This window comes from Phalacrocorax aristotelis, chromosome 20 (genome assembly GCF_949628215.1).
Source record: "Phalacrocorax aristotelis chromosome 20, bGulAri2.1, whole genome shotgun sequence".
NCBI lineage: Eukaryota > Metazoa > Chordata > Aves > Suliformes > Phalacrocoracidae > Phalacrocorax > Phalacrocorax aristotelis.
Genome location: NC_134295.1, coordinates 5,098,378 through 5,115,677, shown reverse-complemented (window position 1 = coordinate 5,115,677; position 17,300 = coordinate 5,098,378). Strand labels below are relative to the sequence as shown.

General features: G+C 41.8%; 1 protein-coding gene across 6 annotated transcripts; it reads left to right on the top strand.

Annotated features, from left to right (window-relative positions):
* Positions 1 to 3,362: 3,362 nt before the first annotated feature.
* Positions 3,363 to 17,140, top strand: RCAN3 (RCAN family member 3). Of its 6 annotated transcripts, none has more exons than XM_075114453.1 (6): positions 3,363 to 3,696; positions 7,144 to 7,184; positions 9,142 to 9,384; positions 13,273 to 13,446; positions 14,017 to 14,188; positions 14,999 to 17,140. In XM_075114453.1, the coding sequence occupies exons 3-6, from the start codon at positions 9,190 to 9,192 to the stop codon at positions 15,205 to 15,207; spliced, it is 750 nt and encodes a 249-aa protein (XP_074970554.1). In that variant the 5' UTR covers positions 3,363 to 3,696; positions 7,144 to 7,184; positions 9,142 to 9,189; the 3' UTR covers positions 15,208 to 17,140. The 6 variants fall into 6 exon arrangements, with proteins under 6 accessions (XP_074970554.1, XP_074970555.1, XP_074970553.1 ...); XM_075114454.1 differs by having other exon boundaries at positions 3,382 to 3,617; XM_075114452.1 differs by lacking the exon at positions 7,144 to 7,184 and adding an exon at positions 4,208 to 4,388 and having other exon boundaries at positions 3,382 to 3,696.
* The last annotated feature ends 160 nt before the right edge of the window (positions 17,141 to 17,300 follow it).

Here is a 17,300-nt window from a genome sequence, read left to right as displayed (position 1 = left end):
CCTGCTTGCTGCCTATGTTCAATACTTGAATTTTAATATGTGGGGGTTTCTTGTATTTTATGTACTTCACCATTTTCTTGCTCTTTTTCCCAAGCTTCCAAAATATTTTATTTTCTGCTCTTCAGCGCAGTTTTACAGCTGCCACCTCTGTGCTGAGAAGGCATGAACCGGGGCCCCTAGAAGCCAAACATCTATTTAAACCGACTGTAGGACTTCTGCGCTCTTTCTAACAGTGGGAGGGTAAAGCTCAGGACTGAAATCAACTCCTTACCATCTGTGTAGTTCAGAGCTTACAAACTGAAAACGGGAGGCTATTTGTACCCTCGAGTCTATACTTTTTACAGAATATTTGTTAGTCTGAGGTGGCAATGGCCATGCCCGGGACTGCAGCAAACCTTTACAGCTAAAGAGCACATGAAGATTTGAAGGAGAGGAGCCCCATCCCACATCCTAGTCCTTTTTGCAGCGTGAAAAATAATCTGTCAAGTGTACAGCACACTTTAACATGTGTATGTCAAAACTTCAGTTTATCCAGGGCTGACCCTGAGAGAGGCAGGGCCCTGTAAAAGCAGAGTATACTTAGATTTCCAAGTGTGAAATCCAGACCAAGAGCTGGAAAAGCGTGCACAAAAATCAACTGACTGCTGTCTCGGTTACTAAACTGGTAGAATAGCTCCTAGACTCTCTGTCTCCTAGCTTCTTTATCAAATGTGAACTGACATCTATTGCCTCCACACTGTGTGGCTTTTCAATGCACCAGAGCACTTAATACATTCTCAGAGTATATCTTACATGTAATTTAACGCTGTGGAATACAGCTCCTGTGTTGGCTGAATGTACAAAATGATCTGCCTACAATGTTCTCTTGTTCACATTAAAGTGTGTAAATAAATCAAGCTTTACAGTATTGGACTATAAGGACAACTGCTTAATTTTTCATAAGCGATGTTGCATGTCTATTTAATTCTACTCGTCTTTTAGGTGAGACCTTTGGAAATGAAACCTAATAAAAGATTGTGGTAAAACCTATAGAATTCTGGCCTCCATACTCTTGGTTTAGCTTTGATTGGCCATAAATGTCTTGAGAGAAGTTAAGACAGAATTTAGTTCACTACCGTGGGTATTATGTACATTCAAAGAACTGTCTTTTTTTTTTTAAAGGGTACTTGTAAATGAAAAGCAGGTTGCTACAACTCATGTCTGGGGCTGCTGCATTACTAACGCTCGCCATTTCACAGGAGCCTCCAAGTACTTAGGAATCATGTGATTTACTTTAAAAATCTTAGTTTTACAGAGCTCTAAAAAAACCCCCTTAGCATTCATTATTTCTGAGAAGGGCTTGAAAATGTGATCTAAGTATAGCCCAAAGGGGGACGGGGGGACAATGACAGAGGAGCCAAATCACAAAACCAAAAGCATTGTATTATTGGTGGCCTGACTCATGATTTTTGCGTGCCTGCCAATGGAACACTGAAATTGAGACAACAGCGTGCTCTCTGAGAGAGCAAAGACCTCTAACACTAGCTGGGAATGTTACGCTGTAGGAGGTGCCATCCTTCAGATACAGGATATCGTGCCTTTGATTGCAGGAGTAGACAGCTTAAGGGCATTTCCTAACAATGCCATTAAGAGATACAGACGGTAATAAATTTAGAATAGTGGGAATGTAGCTTAATCGAATGCTTGCCAACCTAATTAACACTCACCATATGGGTTTTAGTCCAGGGGGATAAGCAGAAGATAACCCTCAGGATACTCTTAATTAAATGTATCTCTTGGGGTCCCAAACCACAAATGGAAGAAAAAAAAAATCAGTGTTAAAGCTGCACTTTGTACAAGTCCCTGGACACAACTGCTAAAACACTGGCTAGCACTTTCTCAAATGCTTGCAGAAGCAGCATACCTAAGCCCCAGAGTTTCTGATAAATGTGGTAATACTCTGTTAGCGTACATCATTTAAGGGTTAGTGTGTTACATTGGAGACAACTGTGTTAAGTGCTAATATAAAGAGGTGGTGATCAAGCCAGATGTGAGGATCATTACAACAATGCATGCTACAAAAGAGGTGTTATTACAAAAGACAGAGTATTTAAAGTGCCCCTGAAACAGACACAAATGTTGGGAGTTTGTGCTATTAAAACAGAATATATTGCTGGCTAGGGAGGAAGAACATGGTATTGAATTAATAAAGCATCTGATTGCAGCAAGGAAAGGCTAAGGTAACAGAGACTAACCAATTTCCACCTAAATGTGCACTGCATCTGAATTGCAGAATCCCTTATCTGGACAGGCAAGACTGATCGTACCTTTCTAAAAGTGGATTCTGCTATGCCCTGTTTTCGTAGGAGGGAAAGGTCTGCACTGTAGACATGCAAATTACAAGCCTGGTAAAGACAACCAGCTTTTTTCTTTTACCTAAACTTTATAAGAAAGCATTTCTACCACCAAAATTCCAGTATTTATGTGAAAAATCACAACTGTCTTCTGGCTTTCCCAGTGAGGACAAAGCTGTTGAACTAAATATGTGTCAGTGAAATTCAATAGAGCTTTGTGTGCTTTCTGTGGAAAACTGAATACAACCAAAAAAAGGACATTGGTTTGTGCTTTCTTTAGATGTAAACGTACACAAGCACTCATTTATCACCCAGTTCAGATGACCGCTGTCTCAAATCATCTCATCCCTGGATTAAGCCAGGATTTACTCCGAGAGACACAAACCGTCACTGTTCCCATCTGGCAACTGCCCGAGCGCGCCCGCCAGCCGAGGCCAACCGCGAAGTAAAACCGATTAACCCCGGCCACCACCTAGCAGCGCGCGTGGGCCGGCCGCAGCCGGGATCTGCCACGCACAAAGCCCCGCAGCACAGGGGCCGTGCTCGGGGAGCCAGTCCCGCGTCCTCTTCTCCGGCTGTAGCCTTCAAGGTCACCCCAGCGTCCCGCTGGGACGCCCTGAGGTGCCCCTCGGTCACGTATCGAACAGTGTTTCAAGGCTGTTGATTAAAAACATGGTTTTTGTCCTTTGTACTCGGCTCTGCTTGCAACTCAGCCACTGACGGCTCCTCCAGGGACAGCTCCTGGAGCAATTCGCACCGTTTGAATCAATTCTCATCTCTCTGAGCTCAGACATTCCCACAGGGAAGCCTTTCCTCGAGGTCACGCAGACAGGGGAAGCCCGTCACCTCAAGGATCGATATGTGTAAAACATCGTTCGTTTCCCCAAAGCTCTTCGTGCGCTTTGCTGTGGAGACCCCCACGCAACCCACCGCACAGCGGCAGCGGGGAGCGGACGCAGCCCCTCAGGGGCGTGAGGAGATGGCCGCCCATCCGCGCGGGGACGGGATGGCGCATGCGCAGAGCGCCCCCCCATCCGGGTCACCGACCCCCCTCCCCTCCCCGCCATCAGCTCCCGGAGGCGATGCGGGGGTGAGGGGGACGCGCGCGCGCAGGCGCGTTCCCGCCGCTCCCCTCCCGCAGTCGCTCGCTCCGCACGGCGGGCAGTGCGCGCTCCCGCCGCCGCCGCCGCCGCCGCCCCCCTTCCCCCCCCCCCCTCCCCTCCATCCCCGCTGCGCGGCGACCCTGCTTCGCCGCTGCTGAGGGGATCCGCCGCCGAGGAGACGGTGAGCGCCCCGCCGCCGGCCATCTGTTGCTCCCCTCCCGTCCCCTCAGCCGGCCCTTCACCGGGAGCCCCGTCCTGAGGTGAGGCGGCGCGGCCCGGCCCGGCGGCGGCTCCTCGCTGTGCTGCCGCGCCGAGCACCGCCCGCCGCCGCCTCCCGGGGGTCGGGGAGGGCGCGGCGAGGCCTGGCCGAGCCCCCCCGTCCCGCTGCGACCCCTTCCCGGGCGGAGCGGCGGCGGCGGAGTTGTTTTCTCCTTTAACAGCTGCTCGTTAGGGCAGATGCAGAGGATTTGTTGGGGTTTGGGGTTTTTTTAAGAACCCCAGAGCGGTCTTTTGCCTCCACCCTCCTCTTCGTCACGTACCGTATTAACTCTGAACTTGGGCGTTGATCCCCCAGCCCGTTACCGGGCCCAGGGCTGCTCCCCCGGGTAGACCAGTCCTCTGCGGGTTTGCAGGATTGAACCCGAGTTTATAAACTCCTCCGAGCAGATTTGACCGTTTATATAGAAATAGCAATGCCTTTTTTTAGTCCTTGTGAGACCTCGGGGTTTTCGGGAAGGATGTGATAATGTAAATGAGCTGCTTCTATTTCAGCAGTGCCTGATGAGCGGGTCCAGACGATGCAAAGGTAAAAAATACCAGTGCTGTCTGTACCGGTGCTCTGGTGAAGAACTAAAGCTCGATGGCAGAAGCTGCATTTCCACGGTCTGCTTAAATTTTGGAAGACCTTAAGCATTATATGAAGTGGAAGAGTTTGCTTTTAAGTGTTTCAGAGGTACCTGTCATCTGATATTTAAATGATAAGCAGGTATTAATTCTCAGAAGGAAAAAGGACTTAGTAAAACGTCTTACTCAAGTGGCTTTCGTTCTTGGGATCCCTTTTGTTCTGCTGTGTAAGGCCATTTAATCTAAAATCTAAGAGGGAGCAAGTGGTCACGTACCTTGGTAACGAGTATTGTCAATTGTGTACACAGTGAATTTGCTTATAATCTTGAATTGTTTGTTGCAGTTCATATTACTGTAAGAATTAGCTGATTGTAACAAATGACTAGCATTTGCATATTTGCATTCATATCAGACTATCTTGTATGTAGGTACTTCTCACCTTTCCAGGGAGGTAAGTGAAGTAGTTCCCTTTTTGCATAGAGGAAGCTGGAGCAGCACTGTTTGGCTGTTGCACTGCTGATCACATCAGTGTGCCTGTCAAGCTTGAAGTATTTCTTCTGATTTTGATCCTTTCTAATAATTGCACAATTAAACAGTTCTACCTAATCTGTTAAAATATCAATTCTTGCAGTACTGTTTCTAGCAGTACTTCTTAATTAACATTCATACAGCAGTCTTACCTGTCTCACCCTTATTTCAGGGACGCTATCGGGTGTTCTTGCATTGCTCGGTAACCACAGTGTTTTGGTACTGATTTGGGTTAAGTCAGGAAAAAGCAAGCAATCTGAAAAAACTAGAATTAACCATATAGGTTTATGATTAAAAAAATGAGAACTGTGATGGATTCTTAATTTTCAAAAAACAAAACATAATTGAAGTAGCTTTTATAGTTCAGTGCTTTCTACAGAAGCTTTTCAGACTTTGTTTTTATACAAGCAAGAAATGCCGTACTGTAAGTGATACAGAACTGTTTCCTTGACTTTGACTAAGATTGCTTCTGTTATATGACTTTCCCTGCAGATCGCAGGAATTCAAGGAAATAACAGCATTGCCTTCTGCAGCTTAATAGTGTACACATTTCTCCTCTTGTTCTCTAAAGGAACAAGATGATTTCTGGTAATTCAGTTTTTGTTACTAGTTGAGGAAAAAAATGTAATCTGCTTCATGGCAATGGGGAGGTTTAAACTGCCCCACCTCGCCAGTATAATTTACACACATCACTTGAGACCCACTGCCTTTTTACAGAGCAGAAAACATCTTACAGTAAAACATTTTGTTGCTGTATTTAGATGTTACAACATGATGAATTCATACGTAATGAAACTTGAAGCCAGTGAGCCGTTTGCTGCGTGCAAAGCTGGATGATTCAGTGTGCCTAGACAGGTTTGTGTGTTTTCCATCAGGATTCTTAAACTTCTTTAGAAATCTGACGAGCATCTCTTCTGTGCAGCAACGCATGCCTGTGCGCAATTTGATGTGTCTCGTAATACCACAAATTGCTGTTGAGCAAAAAGCTTTATTTTCCTCATATCAAGGCTATTTACGCTGTAAAAGGTTTACTGGGAAAATCTTTTGTGGTGAGCAGAAGACAGGCCTCCAGTGCAGGACCACTGGGGCTGTCATCTCAGCTCTGTTTCGGAGCAATCCTGTCTGGGTAGTTTGTTTTAATCTGTGTGCATTTTGAAGGTGGGAATACACAGGTAGACAGTGGTAGTCGTTGATGGCCTCTTTCATGTGGAACTGGGTGAAATGAATCAGGGTGCAGAAGACTGAAGATGTAGGGAGCTGCGAGTTTCATTTCTTCGATGTTAAGATGCCAACTAGACAGTTTCGCTTACGTCTCTTGACCGGTTCATGCATGATGAAAATCGTAGTGACCTTTATTTCTGCCTACTTTGTAGGTTACTTGAATAGTTTAATGTTATATAAATTAAATGGTAAAAGAAGCTAGATCTTGTGGCTTTTTAGTTGGCTTTTATTCCTTTCTTTTTTCCTCCCATCGTCTCTCACAGCCTGTGTGGCATTCTGCGATACCTGAGCTTCTGGCATTTGTTTGCAAACATTTCAGTTGCTTGTTATTGATCCCTCTCCAATTCCTCCGTTGATTTAGCAAAGACCTTTCCTTCCTTGTATTGTTTACCTGGCTATCATTCTTCCCCTTTACTGCTCTGTCTTTTGTATGTTGTCACCCTTTTATTTAAAAAGTTGTCCTATTCTGTTGTACCAAACAGACATGGAAATAATGTGGGTGTCTTTTTTTTTCCAAAATACAGAGTAACAGTTTCAAAGTTTTAGAACTTCCTGGTGCTGGAGCTTTGAACTTAATTCTCTGAATTACTTTAATGGAATTTGGCAAAAGAAGGAGAAACTGGGATTTCTTCGGCCCCCCCCCCCCCCCCCTTCCTTTTTGTCTTTAAGTTGGCATTTTAGAAAGTGTCTTGTATTCCTTTTTTAAATTGTATCAGTTTTATTTTTTCTTCAAGCAGATATTTGCATAGTTGTCTCATTGGTGTGTAAAAGATGGTTTCTATTCAAGAAACCTATACAAAGACTCACTGTACAGAATATTAGCCAGAAATGTAGAGTTCCGGTGTCTTATATATATAAATAAAAGCTTATATCTGCTTTCGTTTTATCCATCTCTCTGCTCGTTCTTTCCCCAAAGTGCTGTTCCCCTGTGCTGACATACCAAACGGAGGAACGCCTCTGTGGTCACTGCGGTGTTTGGTGTCAGTAATCTGCAGATCGCTGCTCCTTAATTGACATATTAGATGATGACAACTTTAAAGGAGGAGTAATGGATTCAGTTGATAATCTATGGAATAAATTCTCTGTCATTTTAATTGTGATGTCTGATTCCACAGTACTAACAGAATGGAGAGAGGAGTACTACTGCAGGCACAGTGTAAGTCACAGTAATCGTGTGCTCCGTTAATCTTATTTTCTTGATGCTTTTGCCTCCCTCCAGTCTGCTGCTTTGACTTCATCTCGTAGTGTATGAGGCTCAGACAGCGTGAACTTTGTGAAGCTTTTCATAACACAGCCAACTTGGTCCAATTTTATGTTGATCTCTATGTTACCTTACTTCCTGTCTTATTCACCATTAATTTAAGTCCTTGAATTTACATGCCAGCGTTTCAAAACTCTCCCTTTTCTGTGCCAGTTTTGCTCTCTTGCCTTGTTTGCAAGTCCCCTCGTTCTTTGATTTGTCAGAAAACCAGGTTTTTGGAGCAGTCGTGTGGGTTGGGTGTTTCTTATTGTGATCCGTACCCCGCTGTCAGGGGGATGCTTGGGGAGGCAGGACCAAACCCAGGATAAGGCTAGCATGTTGCTCGCAGTTCTGTCTGCACGTAGCCTGGCTTGATTGTAGGGGTCTCTGTCCTGTTGCATGTTGGATTGATTAGCCCAGTACTCTCTTGGAGCCTGTGCTGCCAAGCCAGATGGTGGCTTTTGTTTTTACTGTGTTGGCGTAGTTTCTTTTTCTTGTCTCTTTCCTTCTTGCATGAATCAGCAAGCACAAAAAAAAAAAAAAAGAGTTTTCCACCAGCTACATGTTGTCTTGCATTTACATCCTTCTTTCTGTGATGCTGAGGAGCGTTTCCTGTGAAGATTTTGAAGCTTGCTGTGCTGGGAAGATTTAGCCAGGTCTATGCATGACTTTGTAATGGTTTGACGAAAGGCGTGACAGTGAACGGGTGCGGTTACGTGTGCATGCGCGCACGTTGCTTCAGGCAGCTTTTACGTGTCCACTCCAAGGTTACATTGACTTAACTCATTTTACTTCGCACCTTGTGAGTTTGTGAATACTTAAATAGGTACTAAGTATTTTTCTCTCATTGTCACGTGCTGTTTCTCCTTACATACAGTGTTGAGAGTGTTTGGGTGTTGTTAACTGGAAAACTTGTCTTAAACCTTTTCCTGTGAGTGAGCATGGATTTGTTATGGATTTTTAATGCATACTGGTTTCAGCTGATGGCATTTCTCAGTGACTGCTTCAAAAGAATAAGCTAGTTAAGCAAATACTCAAGTGAGATCATTGCCAATGAAACATAATATATCTTTTTTTTTTTAGTGTTATATCACAAATTAACACCCTCCTCCAAATCTAGATATAATGCAATTGCATGTTTCCTATCATTTACATTAGAATATACATTAGTGTGATAACCCCCTCATGAGTTTTGCAGCGGTACTGGGCAAAAGGTATGCTCTATCAAAATCTTTTTATTGTGTAAAAACGAGTTTGTTACCTGAATTCTTTTATCTAGTCTTTTGCTTGTTTGCATGTTTTTCCTCCCTTGACATGTTTACTCAAGGCTCTAGATACTCTCTTACCCATGGGAAAGGCATTCTCCTGTGCTTAGGAGAAGGAAGTACCCTCACGTTAGGAGATCTTGGGGTCTGTTCCCATATCTGCCACTGGCTTAGAGAGGCTTTGGACAGATGATCTGGCTTTGCTGTATACATGTGTTCCCACTGATTCATATATCAGAAGACTGCTTTGATTAGCTGGGAAGTGCTTTTAGGTTATTAAATAGGAAATTGCTATTAACTGAGAAGTATGTCATGGAGAAAAGCTTCTAGAATAGTATCGTAGGTCTTGATTTATGTCGGAGTAAAGGGAGGAGAAATTTCATTTACTTGGCTGAGTGACTTTATCTTCCTTTTCATAGACCGAACAGCAGCATCTTTATCCCATTTTACAGAAATGGGATACAGTGCTTCTGTTTTGTGGATGAGAGAACAAGTTTCATGTTGATTTCTATTCTTTTTTGTAAAGTTACTTGCCTTAAAGAACAGTCAAATCAAGGAGGTGCAGTATCTTCACATTCTGTTTTGTTTTTGTTTTTTTGGAATGGCAGACCCCGACTAGTAACTGGAGCACAAAGAGGAGTTGCTTTGGGTGAGCAATGCTCAGAGATACTATGAAGTCCTGGAGTGACAGCCAGTCAGACCTCTACAGCAGTGACCAAGAAGAGGAAGAACAGATGATCTTTGGAGAAAATGAAGATGATTTGGAAGAGATGATGGATTTAAGTGACTTGCCTACCTCACTCTTTGCTTGCAGCGTTCATGAAGCTGTGTTTGAGGTACAGGAGGAAAAGGTAAGGTAGAGAGAGACATATTTGGGGTATAGTGTTGTAAGTATGGATATTGAATGCTTTTGCCTGGATTTTCAATGTATTACTGCGTATTATTATTGGGGGCGGGAAACCAACCCAACTTATTTACCTGGTAAGCTCAGATCAGAAGAGCAGATAATACTACACTTTCCTGGCATTTGAAATTGTTAATAGATACCCAGGGCTTCTCACATGAAAAGCTCTTTTGATTCCTCCCCTCCACCCCTCCCCTTTATCCAAGGTGCAAAATCCAAGGGTAGATTTAAATAAAACCTGAAAGCATATGTAAATTTTTTATTTCAAGGCAAGGATTCTGTTAAAAAGAGCATTAGAGTATTATAAATTTACAGGATGTGTATACTGACTTGCATGCCTTGAAAGTGGTTTATAAAGACCTTATAATAAAATAAATCTTCTCTTGCCTGCTAATGTTTGTATTCAGTCAAGTCTGTGCTTTCCCTTTCCTTCCAAGAGCATCAGGAATAATTATGAATGCTACATGGGTGAGGGAAAATAGGAGGGGTTTATATGAAAGCTCTGGTCTGCAGCTTCTTCAGTTTCACTTTACAAAAGGGCTTACGGAGCCTACAGTTTTGCTGAGAAGTTTTCAGCATCTGAGGGAAGGGTGTGGTGTCAGATAGGAAACGCTGCTCTGCGCCTCAGAATTGCTAAATCGTGTATTTAAATTTAAGTCAATCACATGGACGTAGTACATTCGGCATAAAAGGAGCAGCATTTTGTTGAGAGTGTGCACATGCTGTCACATAAATGGTTTGTAGAGCAGCTTACAGATCCCCTTTTGGGTAGGAGGAGGATATTGCCTGACCAGAGCTATTGCTCATGTCATTTGTTGTAATTGTATTCCTATGGGTACGAAAGGAAGGTGCCAGAAAAGGCGGCTGAGTCCTTAGTGGCTTACTTTCCGATGCAGTGCTTTAGTTTCTTTCCCGTGTTTTATAGGGAGAATGAGATACAGTTCATTTGCCATTATTTATATGCCTGGTGTGAAATGCTTTTCTTCAAAGAGCACGAGTTGTTGCTAGCCTGTGTACATCAGTTGAAGAGTTAATTTCTATCTAGCCTTGTATATTAGTGCTGGTTTTACTGGAAAACAGAACAGATTATGCAGAAGAGCATGTAAATCATATGTCATCTAATTTTTTAAAAATGCAAGATGTCTCCCTTTCTAGATAAATTTTTACCTCACTAGTGACTAATGTAAATTGTTACTGTTTCTACTAGATCAGCTTCTAGTTCAAAAGACTTTCTAAGTAGGGAGCACTCCATTTGTTTCGGTGGTTACTTCCCCTAGAAGAAGGTAGTAAAGTATCAGTTCATCAACGGAACATTAAATAATGCACTGGCCTAATGTAAAGCTGATCCTACAGAAACAGAGCCCCGTAGCTCATCGCGTGTCTGGTACAGAAAGCGTGCACTGGAAATGTTGCTTGGCTAAACTCTTCTGCTCGTGTCTACATGTGATTTGTCATTTTAATGCACGTTTGCTTTTTTCCATGGAAGTGTTCCCCCAGTCTGTCCGTGCATGTGAGGTGCATCAGGGGAGGTGTGCTGGCTTTTTCTCTAATGATGCTGGGGTAGTTGCCATGTTACACCACTTGTAAATTTAACCACAAATTTAAAGTTTTCAATTTTTCATTTCAAGTATAGTTTGTAAGGTGTACTGATCGTACTGTCAGCAAGCTCATCTGAGCTGATTGTCATAGCCATGACATTGGTTTAGAATAGGTCAGAGTTATACATTATATCTATAAATTGAACATTTACTATGCAGCCTTCTTAGTGCTCGGAAGAAGAGAGGTGCTTTGATACATTATATGGCTTTTATCTCTTTTATGAAACCCAGTTTAGGCAGCCCCTGGACACACATTTCAATGGCTTGATTTACTTCTGCCTACATCTTGTTTTAAAGGCCGAATGCGTAACAAACAGTTAACGAAGCAAATGGAAATTGTGCTGTCTGTTCACGAACAGAAAGTGATTTGAAAATTTGTGGTGGTTTGGGGTTTTCTTCAGGGGAGGTGATGTTTGATGGCACTGACGGTATTGCTTCTTTTAATTCATTTGGTAATGCTAGTCTGCTTGCAAGTGCTGTTAGCTTTGCTATCAAAATCAATCTTCCTCTTCCCTGATTTTGTAGCAGTTACAGCTGTACAAAATAGATTGCCTGCTTCTGTGTGTAGGCACAAATATTTTATGCTTCGCGTGTTCAGATGTGAAACTTCACGTGAACGATGATTAATATTCTGGTGAGGAGAAAAGGCTCAAACGACACTATTGATTAGAAATCTGTATATTTAATTTTTATGAAGCATTTTGCTTAGGTTCTACCCTGATCCTTTCAACATTTTTTTTTGACATTTTCTAGCTATATTTCTGGTTTTACTGCTGATTTGTTACAGCAACCCTTAAACATTAACGGTCAATTCAACATGAGCTGTTAAAGTGTTGAATTTAATGCGGTCAGCTTCTGCTTCTGTTTGTGTCGTAGGTTAAACACATGGTATGTTTACAGAAAAACCTGGAAGATGTCTAAGTTGGCATACATCTTGTAATAATTTTGTCTTTTACAGCATCTAAAAGTGTTTTTTCAAGTTTAGTTCAAACAGCAAAAGGTGAAAAATCCAGATAAAGTAAAAGTACATATTGTTTCTTTCTCAAATATTCACCTTTTTGAGGGTAATGTTATGATTTGAACCCTGTCTTCATTTTCAGTTGCAGTTGATCCACTAGATAGTAGCTTTGTGTTTGTCAGGTACAAAATTTGGCCAGTGTGCAGAAGGAACGGGTTTTCTGATTTAATAAAGACCTTGATGTTGTACAGATTGGAGAGAACAGCGCAAGAAAAGATATGTTTGTTAAAACTAACATGGGCATCAGCTGAAGAATTGCTTCAGTCATATTTAAAATGAAAACCCTCCATCCTGTAATTATTTTTGCAGGAATGAAGGCATCAACAGGATTTTTCTAAAGAGTCTGTTGGAATCAAGCAAATTAACTATTTGTCCTTGGAAAGAGTTCTTAATGAAAAAATGTTCCTTTTCCACTTATTTGCTTATGTAGATCTCTCTAAATAACTGAATATTATTAGAACTTAGTAAATAAAATTGAAAAGAGGTAGCTTGCATACTTCACATCTATTGATTTTAGTCTGACTTTTTACAGTGAATGAAAATTTACAGTAGGAAATGCAGGAGTGCATTTACCCTAGGAAAACCAAAAAATATCTGCAAATTAGGTCTCCTGTAGATCAGAGAACTAGTAAATTAAACCAGATTGAATTTCGTAACCATGCGGTTATTATGTTTTAAAGAACTTGAGGATAAGAGTCCATATTCAATAAAACATTATTTTTTCAATTTTTTATTTTTGTGAACGTTTTTTAGTAATAATAGATTTTTGTCTCTTCCAAAATAGTCTTATTCATTCATCCTGAGAATATTGACATCTCCTTAAGCACTCAGTACTTCATCTAATGTAAAAAATTAATTGATTTGCCTAGTATTTTTTGGAGATGTTTGGGTGCAAGTCCTGTGCAAGGACCAGCATTTTTGCTGACATCTGCGCTTTTGTGTGACTGTCGCTAGGTGGCACTTTATGAATTCCGAGTTTTACAGGCTTGTTCCCATCGATGTGCTCTTGGAATTCAGATTTGAATAGTGAGACAAAGCAGCACTGCACTGAATGCAGATTTGCGAGTCGGGCGACCGAGGGGAGTGTGGAATGTGCAGGTGTACACCGCGGCTAAGGAAATTGTTGGGATTTGGGGGAGGAAGGTGAAAGGAAAACGCGTTTTCATTGAGTTGAAAATGTTCGCTTTGTGTTTGGAGAATCTTTGTACTTCATCTCTAGGAAAGATTTGAATCACTTTTCACCGTCTACGATAATCAAGTTACATTCCAGCTGTTCAAAAGCTTCAGAAGAGTGAGGATAAACTTCAGCAATCCAGAGGCAGCAGCAAGAGCACGGATAGAACTGCATGAAACTGACTTTAACGGGAAGAAGCTGAAGCTGTACTTTGCGCAGGTATTACGGAACACTAAGATGTGTCCCTGTGTCTTCCCTGTTCCACTTTTGCCCACAAGTGTCATTTGTGATAAGTATCTGAAGTGACCTTCAACTCATTCTTCTGTGCTGAGATGCATTATTTTCACTATTTGAGGAAAATTCATGCTTTAGGGGACAGCTTTGCTTTTCAGCTTGAGCTTACCGAGTTGTAATCGGTGGGGAACAGTCGCTGTGTAGTGACACAAACCACCTCCCCCATACGTAAACAGAACCGCACTGAAAGAAAGTAAGGGGGTCCAAAGATCCCTTTATAATAGGTGCTTTAGGGGCAAATGCTCCTTGTTGGATTAGCAGCTTGCTTGTGTCGTATACAGCGACGTCAACTCTTACACAGGCCAATTTCTTTTCCTGCAGCATTTCTCCAAGGTGTCGTACCAAGAACTGACAAAAGCTGCAGTACATTTATTTTTAAGGCTAGCCTGACTTAAGCATTGCTAATACAGAGAATGAGCATGAATTATTGGGGTAGACTAAATAATAAGATAATATTTGTTTTCTTATTCTGTATCTCCTGGCTTTTGTCTTCAGGTACAGGTATCCAGTGAAATAGGTGACAAGTCCTACCTCCTTCCTCCACAACCTGTTAAACAGTTCCTGATATCACCGCCTGCATCTCCACCAGTTGGATGGAAACAGAGTGAAGACGCAACTCCCCTGATAAACTATGACTTGCTTTGTGCTGTCTCCAAGTTGGGACCAGGTAGGAATATTTACCTGCTTTTGTTGTGCTACTTAAATTCCCTGGGCAACTGTTTTTGAAGTTATCTGCTTGCCTGCCTTTCTGTGAGAAGAAACTGAGTTTCTCTTATGTGATGTTTCATACTTGAATGAAATGATCCATCCCTTGTTTTACTTCACTCGTTCATTGATTGAAAGTACAGCACAGAACTGGATTGTGTGGTACGAGCTCCATCACATTCGTGTGTTGAATTTTGTCATTGTCTCAGCACTCGGTAACAAGAAGAGGAATGAAAAGTTCAGTCTCTTGCAGATGGACACCTCCGGTTATTAAGGATGCTAATGGTACTTTTTGTGTTTAATCGTCAAACTTCTTTAGGAGCCTTCATAGGAAACACGCTGTTTGCTTTCTGTGACAAGCAGGGAATCATGAGGCTTAATGTTTTCCAATGCTTTTGTAGCTTTTCATTTACAAATGTCACATGAATGTACAGCATAAATGACGTACCTTAAAAATTTGCACGCTGCTTGTCTTCTGATGTCTTCAGTGTCCCATGACAGCTTTTCACATCCCTCCCTCCCTCCCTTCCTCCCTCTAAATATCAGTTAAAAGATTGATTGTATTTGAAGCACAGTATAACCGATACAGGGACTAGTTTAAAACATTTAACAGGTCTGGTGAAGTGTGGAAGTTGAGCAAATTAAAGGTGAGATGGGAATAAATGAATACTGGATTGCGTTACTGCAGCTGTTAAGGAGTTTCAGAGATAAAGTGGCTTGATGCTGTTCCTTGGGGATGTTCTTAGCATGGTTTTTGTTCGCTGCTCTTCAGGGGAGAAGTACGAGCTTCATGCAGGAACAGAATCAACTCCTAGTGTAGTTGTCCATGTCTGTGAAAGTGAGACAGAAGAGGAAGACGAAATAAAAAATCCCAAACAGAAGATCCTGCAGACAAGGCGCCCAGAACCACCTGCAACAATACTGAATGAATCGAAAGCATTTGATTGTACGCTGGAGGTAGGAGGTACTATGCACTGTTAAACTGTGCGATGCTCAAGGTAGTATCAAAAAATCAGACACTTAACGAGTACGTGTGTTGATGTCTGTACTGCTGCTATATGTTATGTATAGCGACAACAGGTTTTACTTGTAATTGTCTCTCATGTTCAAGATTTTGGATGCCAATGTTCTGAAAAGCACTTTAATTTTAGGGACTAGTCCCCCAAGTGTAGCAAATCCACCTGACTTGAAATAGTGAAAAATAGGAAGTCTGGTTGTGTTTTGTTTTGTTTAAGCTGTTACCCTTTTCTTTATGCTGCACAGTGTGATGTACCAAGTGCTGAAATGATATCTTTCTGTCACAATTGGATTCAAGAAAGTTCATCGTATGGCAAATAAAAGCTGATCTGTACTGGCACAACAGCTTCCGATTCACAGAGTGTTAAATGCAAGTGAAACGTACTCTTCATGCTAAAATTCCTTCCCAGCTAGTGATCTTCCGAGGTGAAGATTCATCTTGGCTTTTCTCAGAAATGCCAAGTATGTGCTTTTAATTTGACATGAGGCACAAATACACGTATAGAACTAGATTTAGGTAGTTTTGCTAACTACACGGAGAAGAATACAGGCGGAAGAACCACAGACCACTGAGAAGACGGGCTCCGAGCCTGTCGCCAACACTACTGCTGCTACTATCTGTGGCGGAACACCGATAGGTACAATGGTTTGCACTGACACCCAGTTAGGAGTGAATTGCGATATGTAGAGGGACATAGGGATTCAGCTCTTGAATGTGTTTGTCTCTGATCCTCTCTGAAAATACGGCAACGTTTGTTCCTCTGCATCTACAAATAAGTTCAGTGACTGTTATGTTGTGACTAAATTATGTTAGGAGACAGAACATCTAGGACTAATTTTTAACTCGTGCTCCTAAACTTCTCCAGTCTGTTTCATGTTTTTTAAGACAGTCAGTTGCCTGGCTTCGCCAGTTTTTATGCCGTTTCAGCCCTTGTTTGCTCTTTTTCATTAGGACTTTTTCTGTGCGACATCCTGTCTGTCTGATAGAGCATCTGCCGCTTTTTGAGACCAGGATGCGCCTTTTAAAATAGAGATCTTTTAATTTTGTGATCTTGTGTTAAGTGTTTCAGTAGGAGGGAAATATGCCTCGGTATAATGACACATGCCTCTATGCTTTTATGCTATTTTATAACCAACCTTTTTTAGTCTAGACAGATTCTTCTTTTTTCTATTAAAAAAAAATTATTTGTGAACAAACCAGGCTGCTGATGTTCTTATATATAAATCATCCAGAAATTGGCCGTTTTCAAATTCATTTTAGTGTGTTACTGTTCCATATGAAGTGCTTATTGAATTTTCAAAAGTGTTTCCACTCAACTGACAGCGGAGAGAAAAAGTAATGGTCATGAATTAGCATGGGCGTGGTAGATTTCACCTCCGTATTGTGCCAGCTCGCGATCCCTTCCTACCACCGGCTTCAAGTTGCAAAATGGGATCCTGCAGGCAGGTCCCTGTTCACAGGCAGGAATAGTCTATATTAAAAAGGTAGGAAAATGGGGTTTGTTCGTCTTGCCTCTGCAGGCATGATATTATGTATCTCTTCAGGTATGAAACTCACTCAAAATCTGACTTCTCTGTCTCACTGTTCTGTGTTATTAAAAAAAACAAACAACAAAAAAACCTTGTATTGTCCATCAGGCTTGTGTATTTCTAAAATTCCAGAAGTCCGTTTTGGATTTTCTGTGGTGTTTATATTTTGTTAATTGCTTCATTTCTACCCCGTTGTAGAAGTTGCTGTAAGTAGAATAAGTGGAAAACCTTCAGAAACAGTTTTATAGGGCGAATCAAGCAAGTCCTGTTGTCAGTGTATCTGGTATAAAGTGTATAATAACTTGCATTCCAACATCTTTTTCATTGTGTAAAGACACTTAAAATAAAAACAATGCAGTGCCATTCACATGTGGTGTTTTAACTCTATTCCGTATTGGCCACAGCTTGATATAGGTTTTCTAATAGTACCATATGCTCGTGCAATTGAGTGAGCAGTCGAGAGAGTTTGTGGGTTTCCGTAAGCAAATTGTGGGGGGAAATAGCACTGAAGAAGTTGGGGGTTTCAA

Bases quoted from the DNA above. Each gene is read 5' to 3' on its own strand.
- RCAN3 (XM_075114453.1), top strand. From the start codon at position 9,190: ATGCTCAGAGATACTATGAAGTCCTGGAGTGACAGCCAGTCAGACCTC. The intron at 9,385-13,272 runs GTAAGGTAGAGA...CTTCATCTCTAG, and splicing joins TTGAGGTACAGGAGGAAAAG to GAAAGATTTGAATCACTTTT. The intron at 13,447-14,016 runs GTATTACGGAAC...TTTTGTCTTCAG, and splicing joins TGAAGCTGTACTTTGCGCAG to GTACAGGTATCCAGTGAAAT.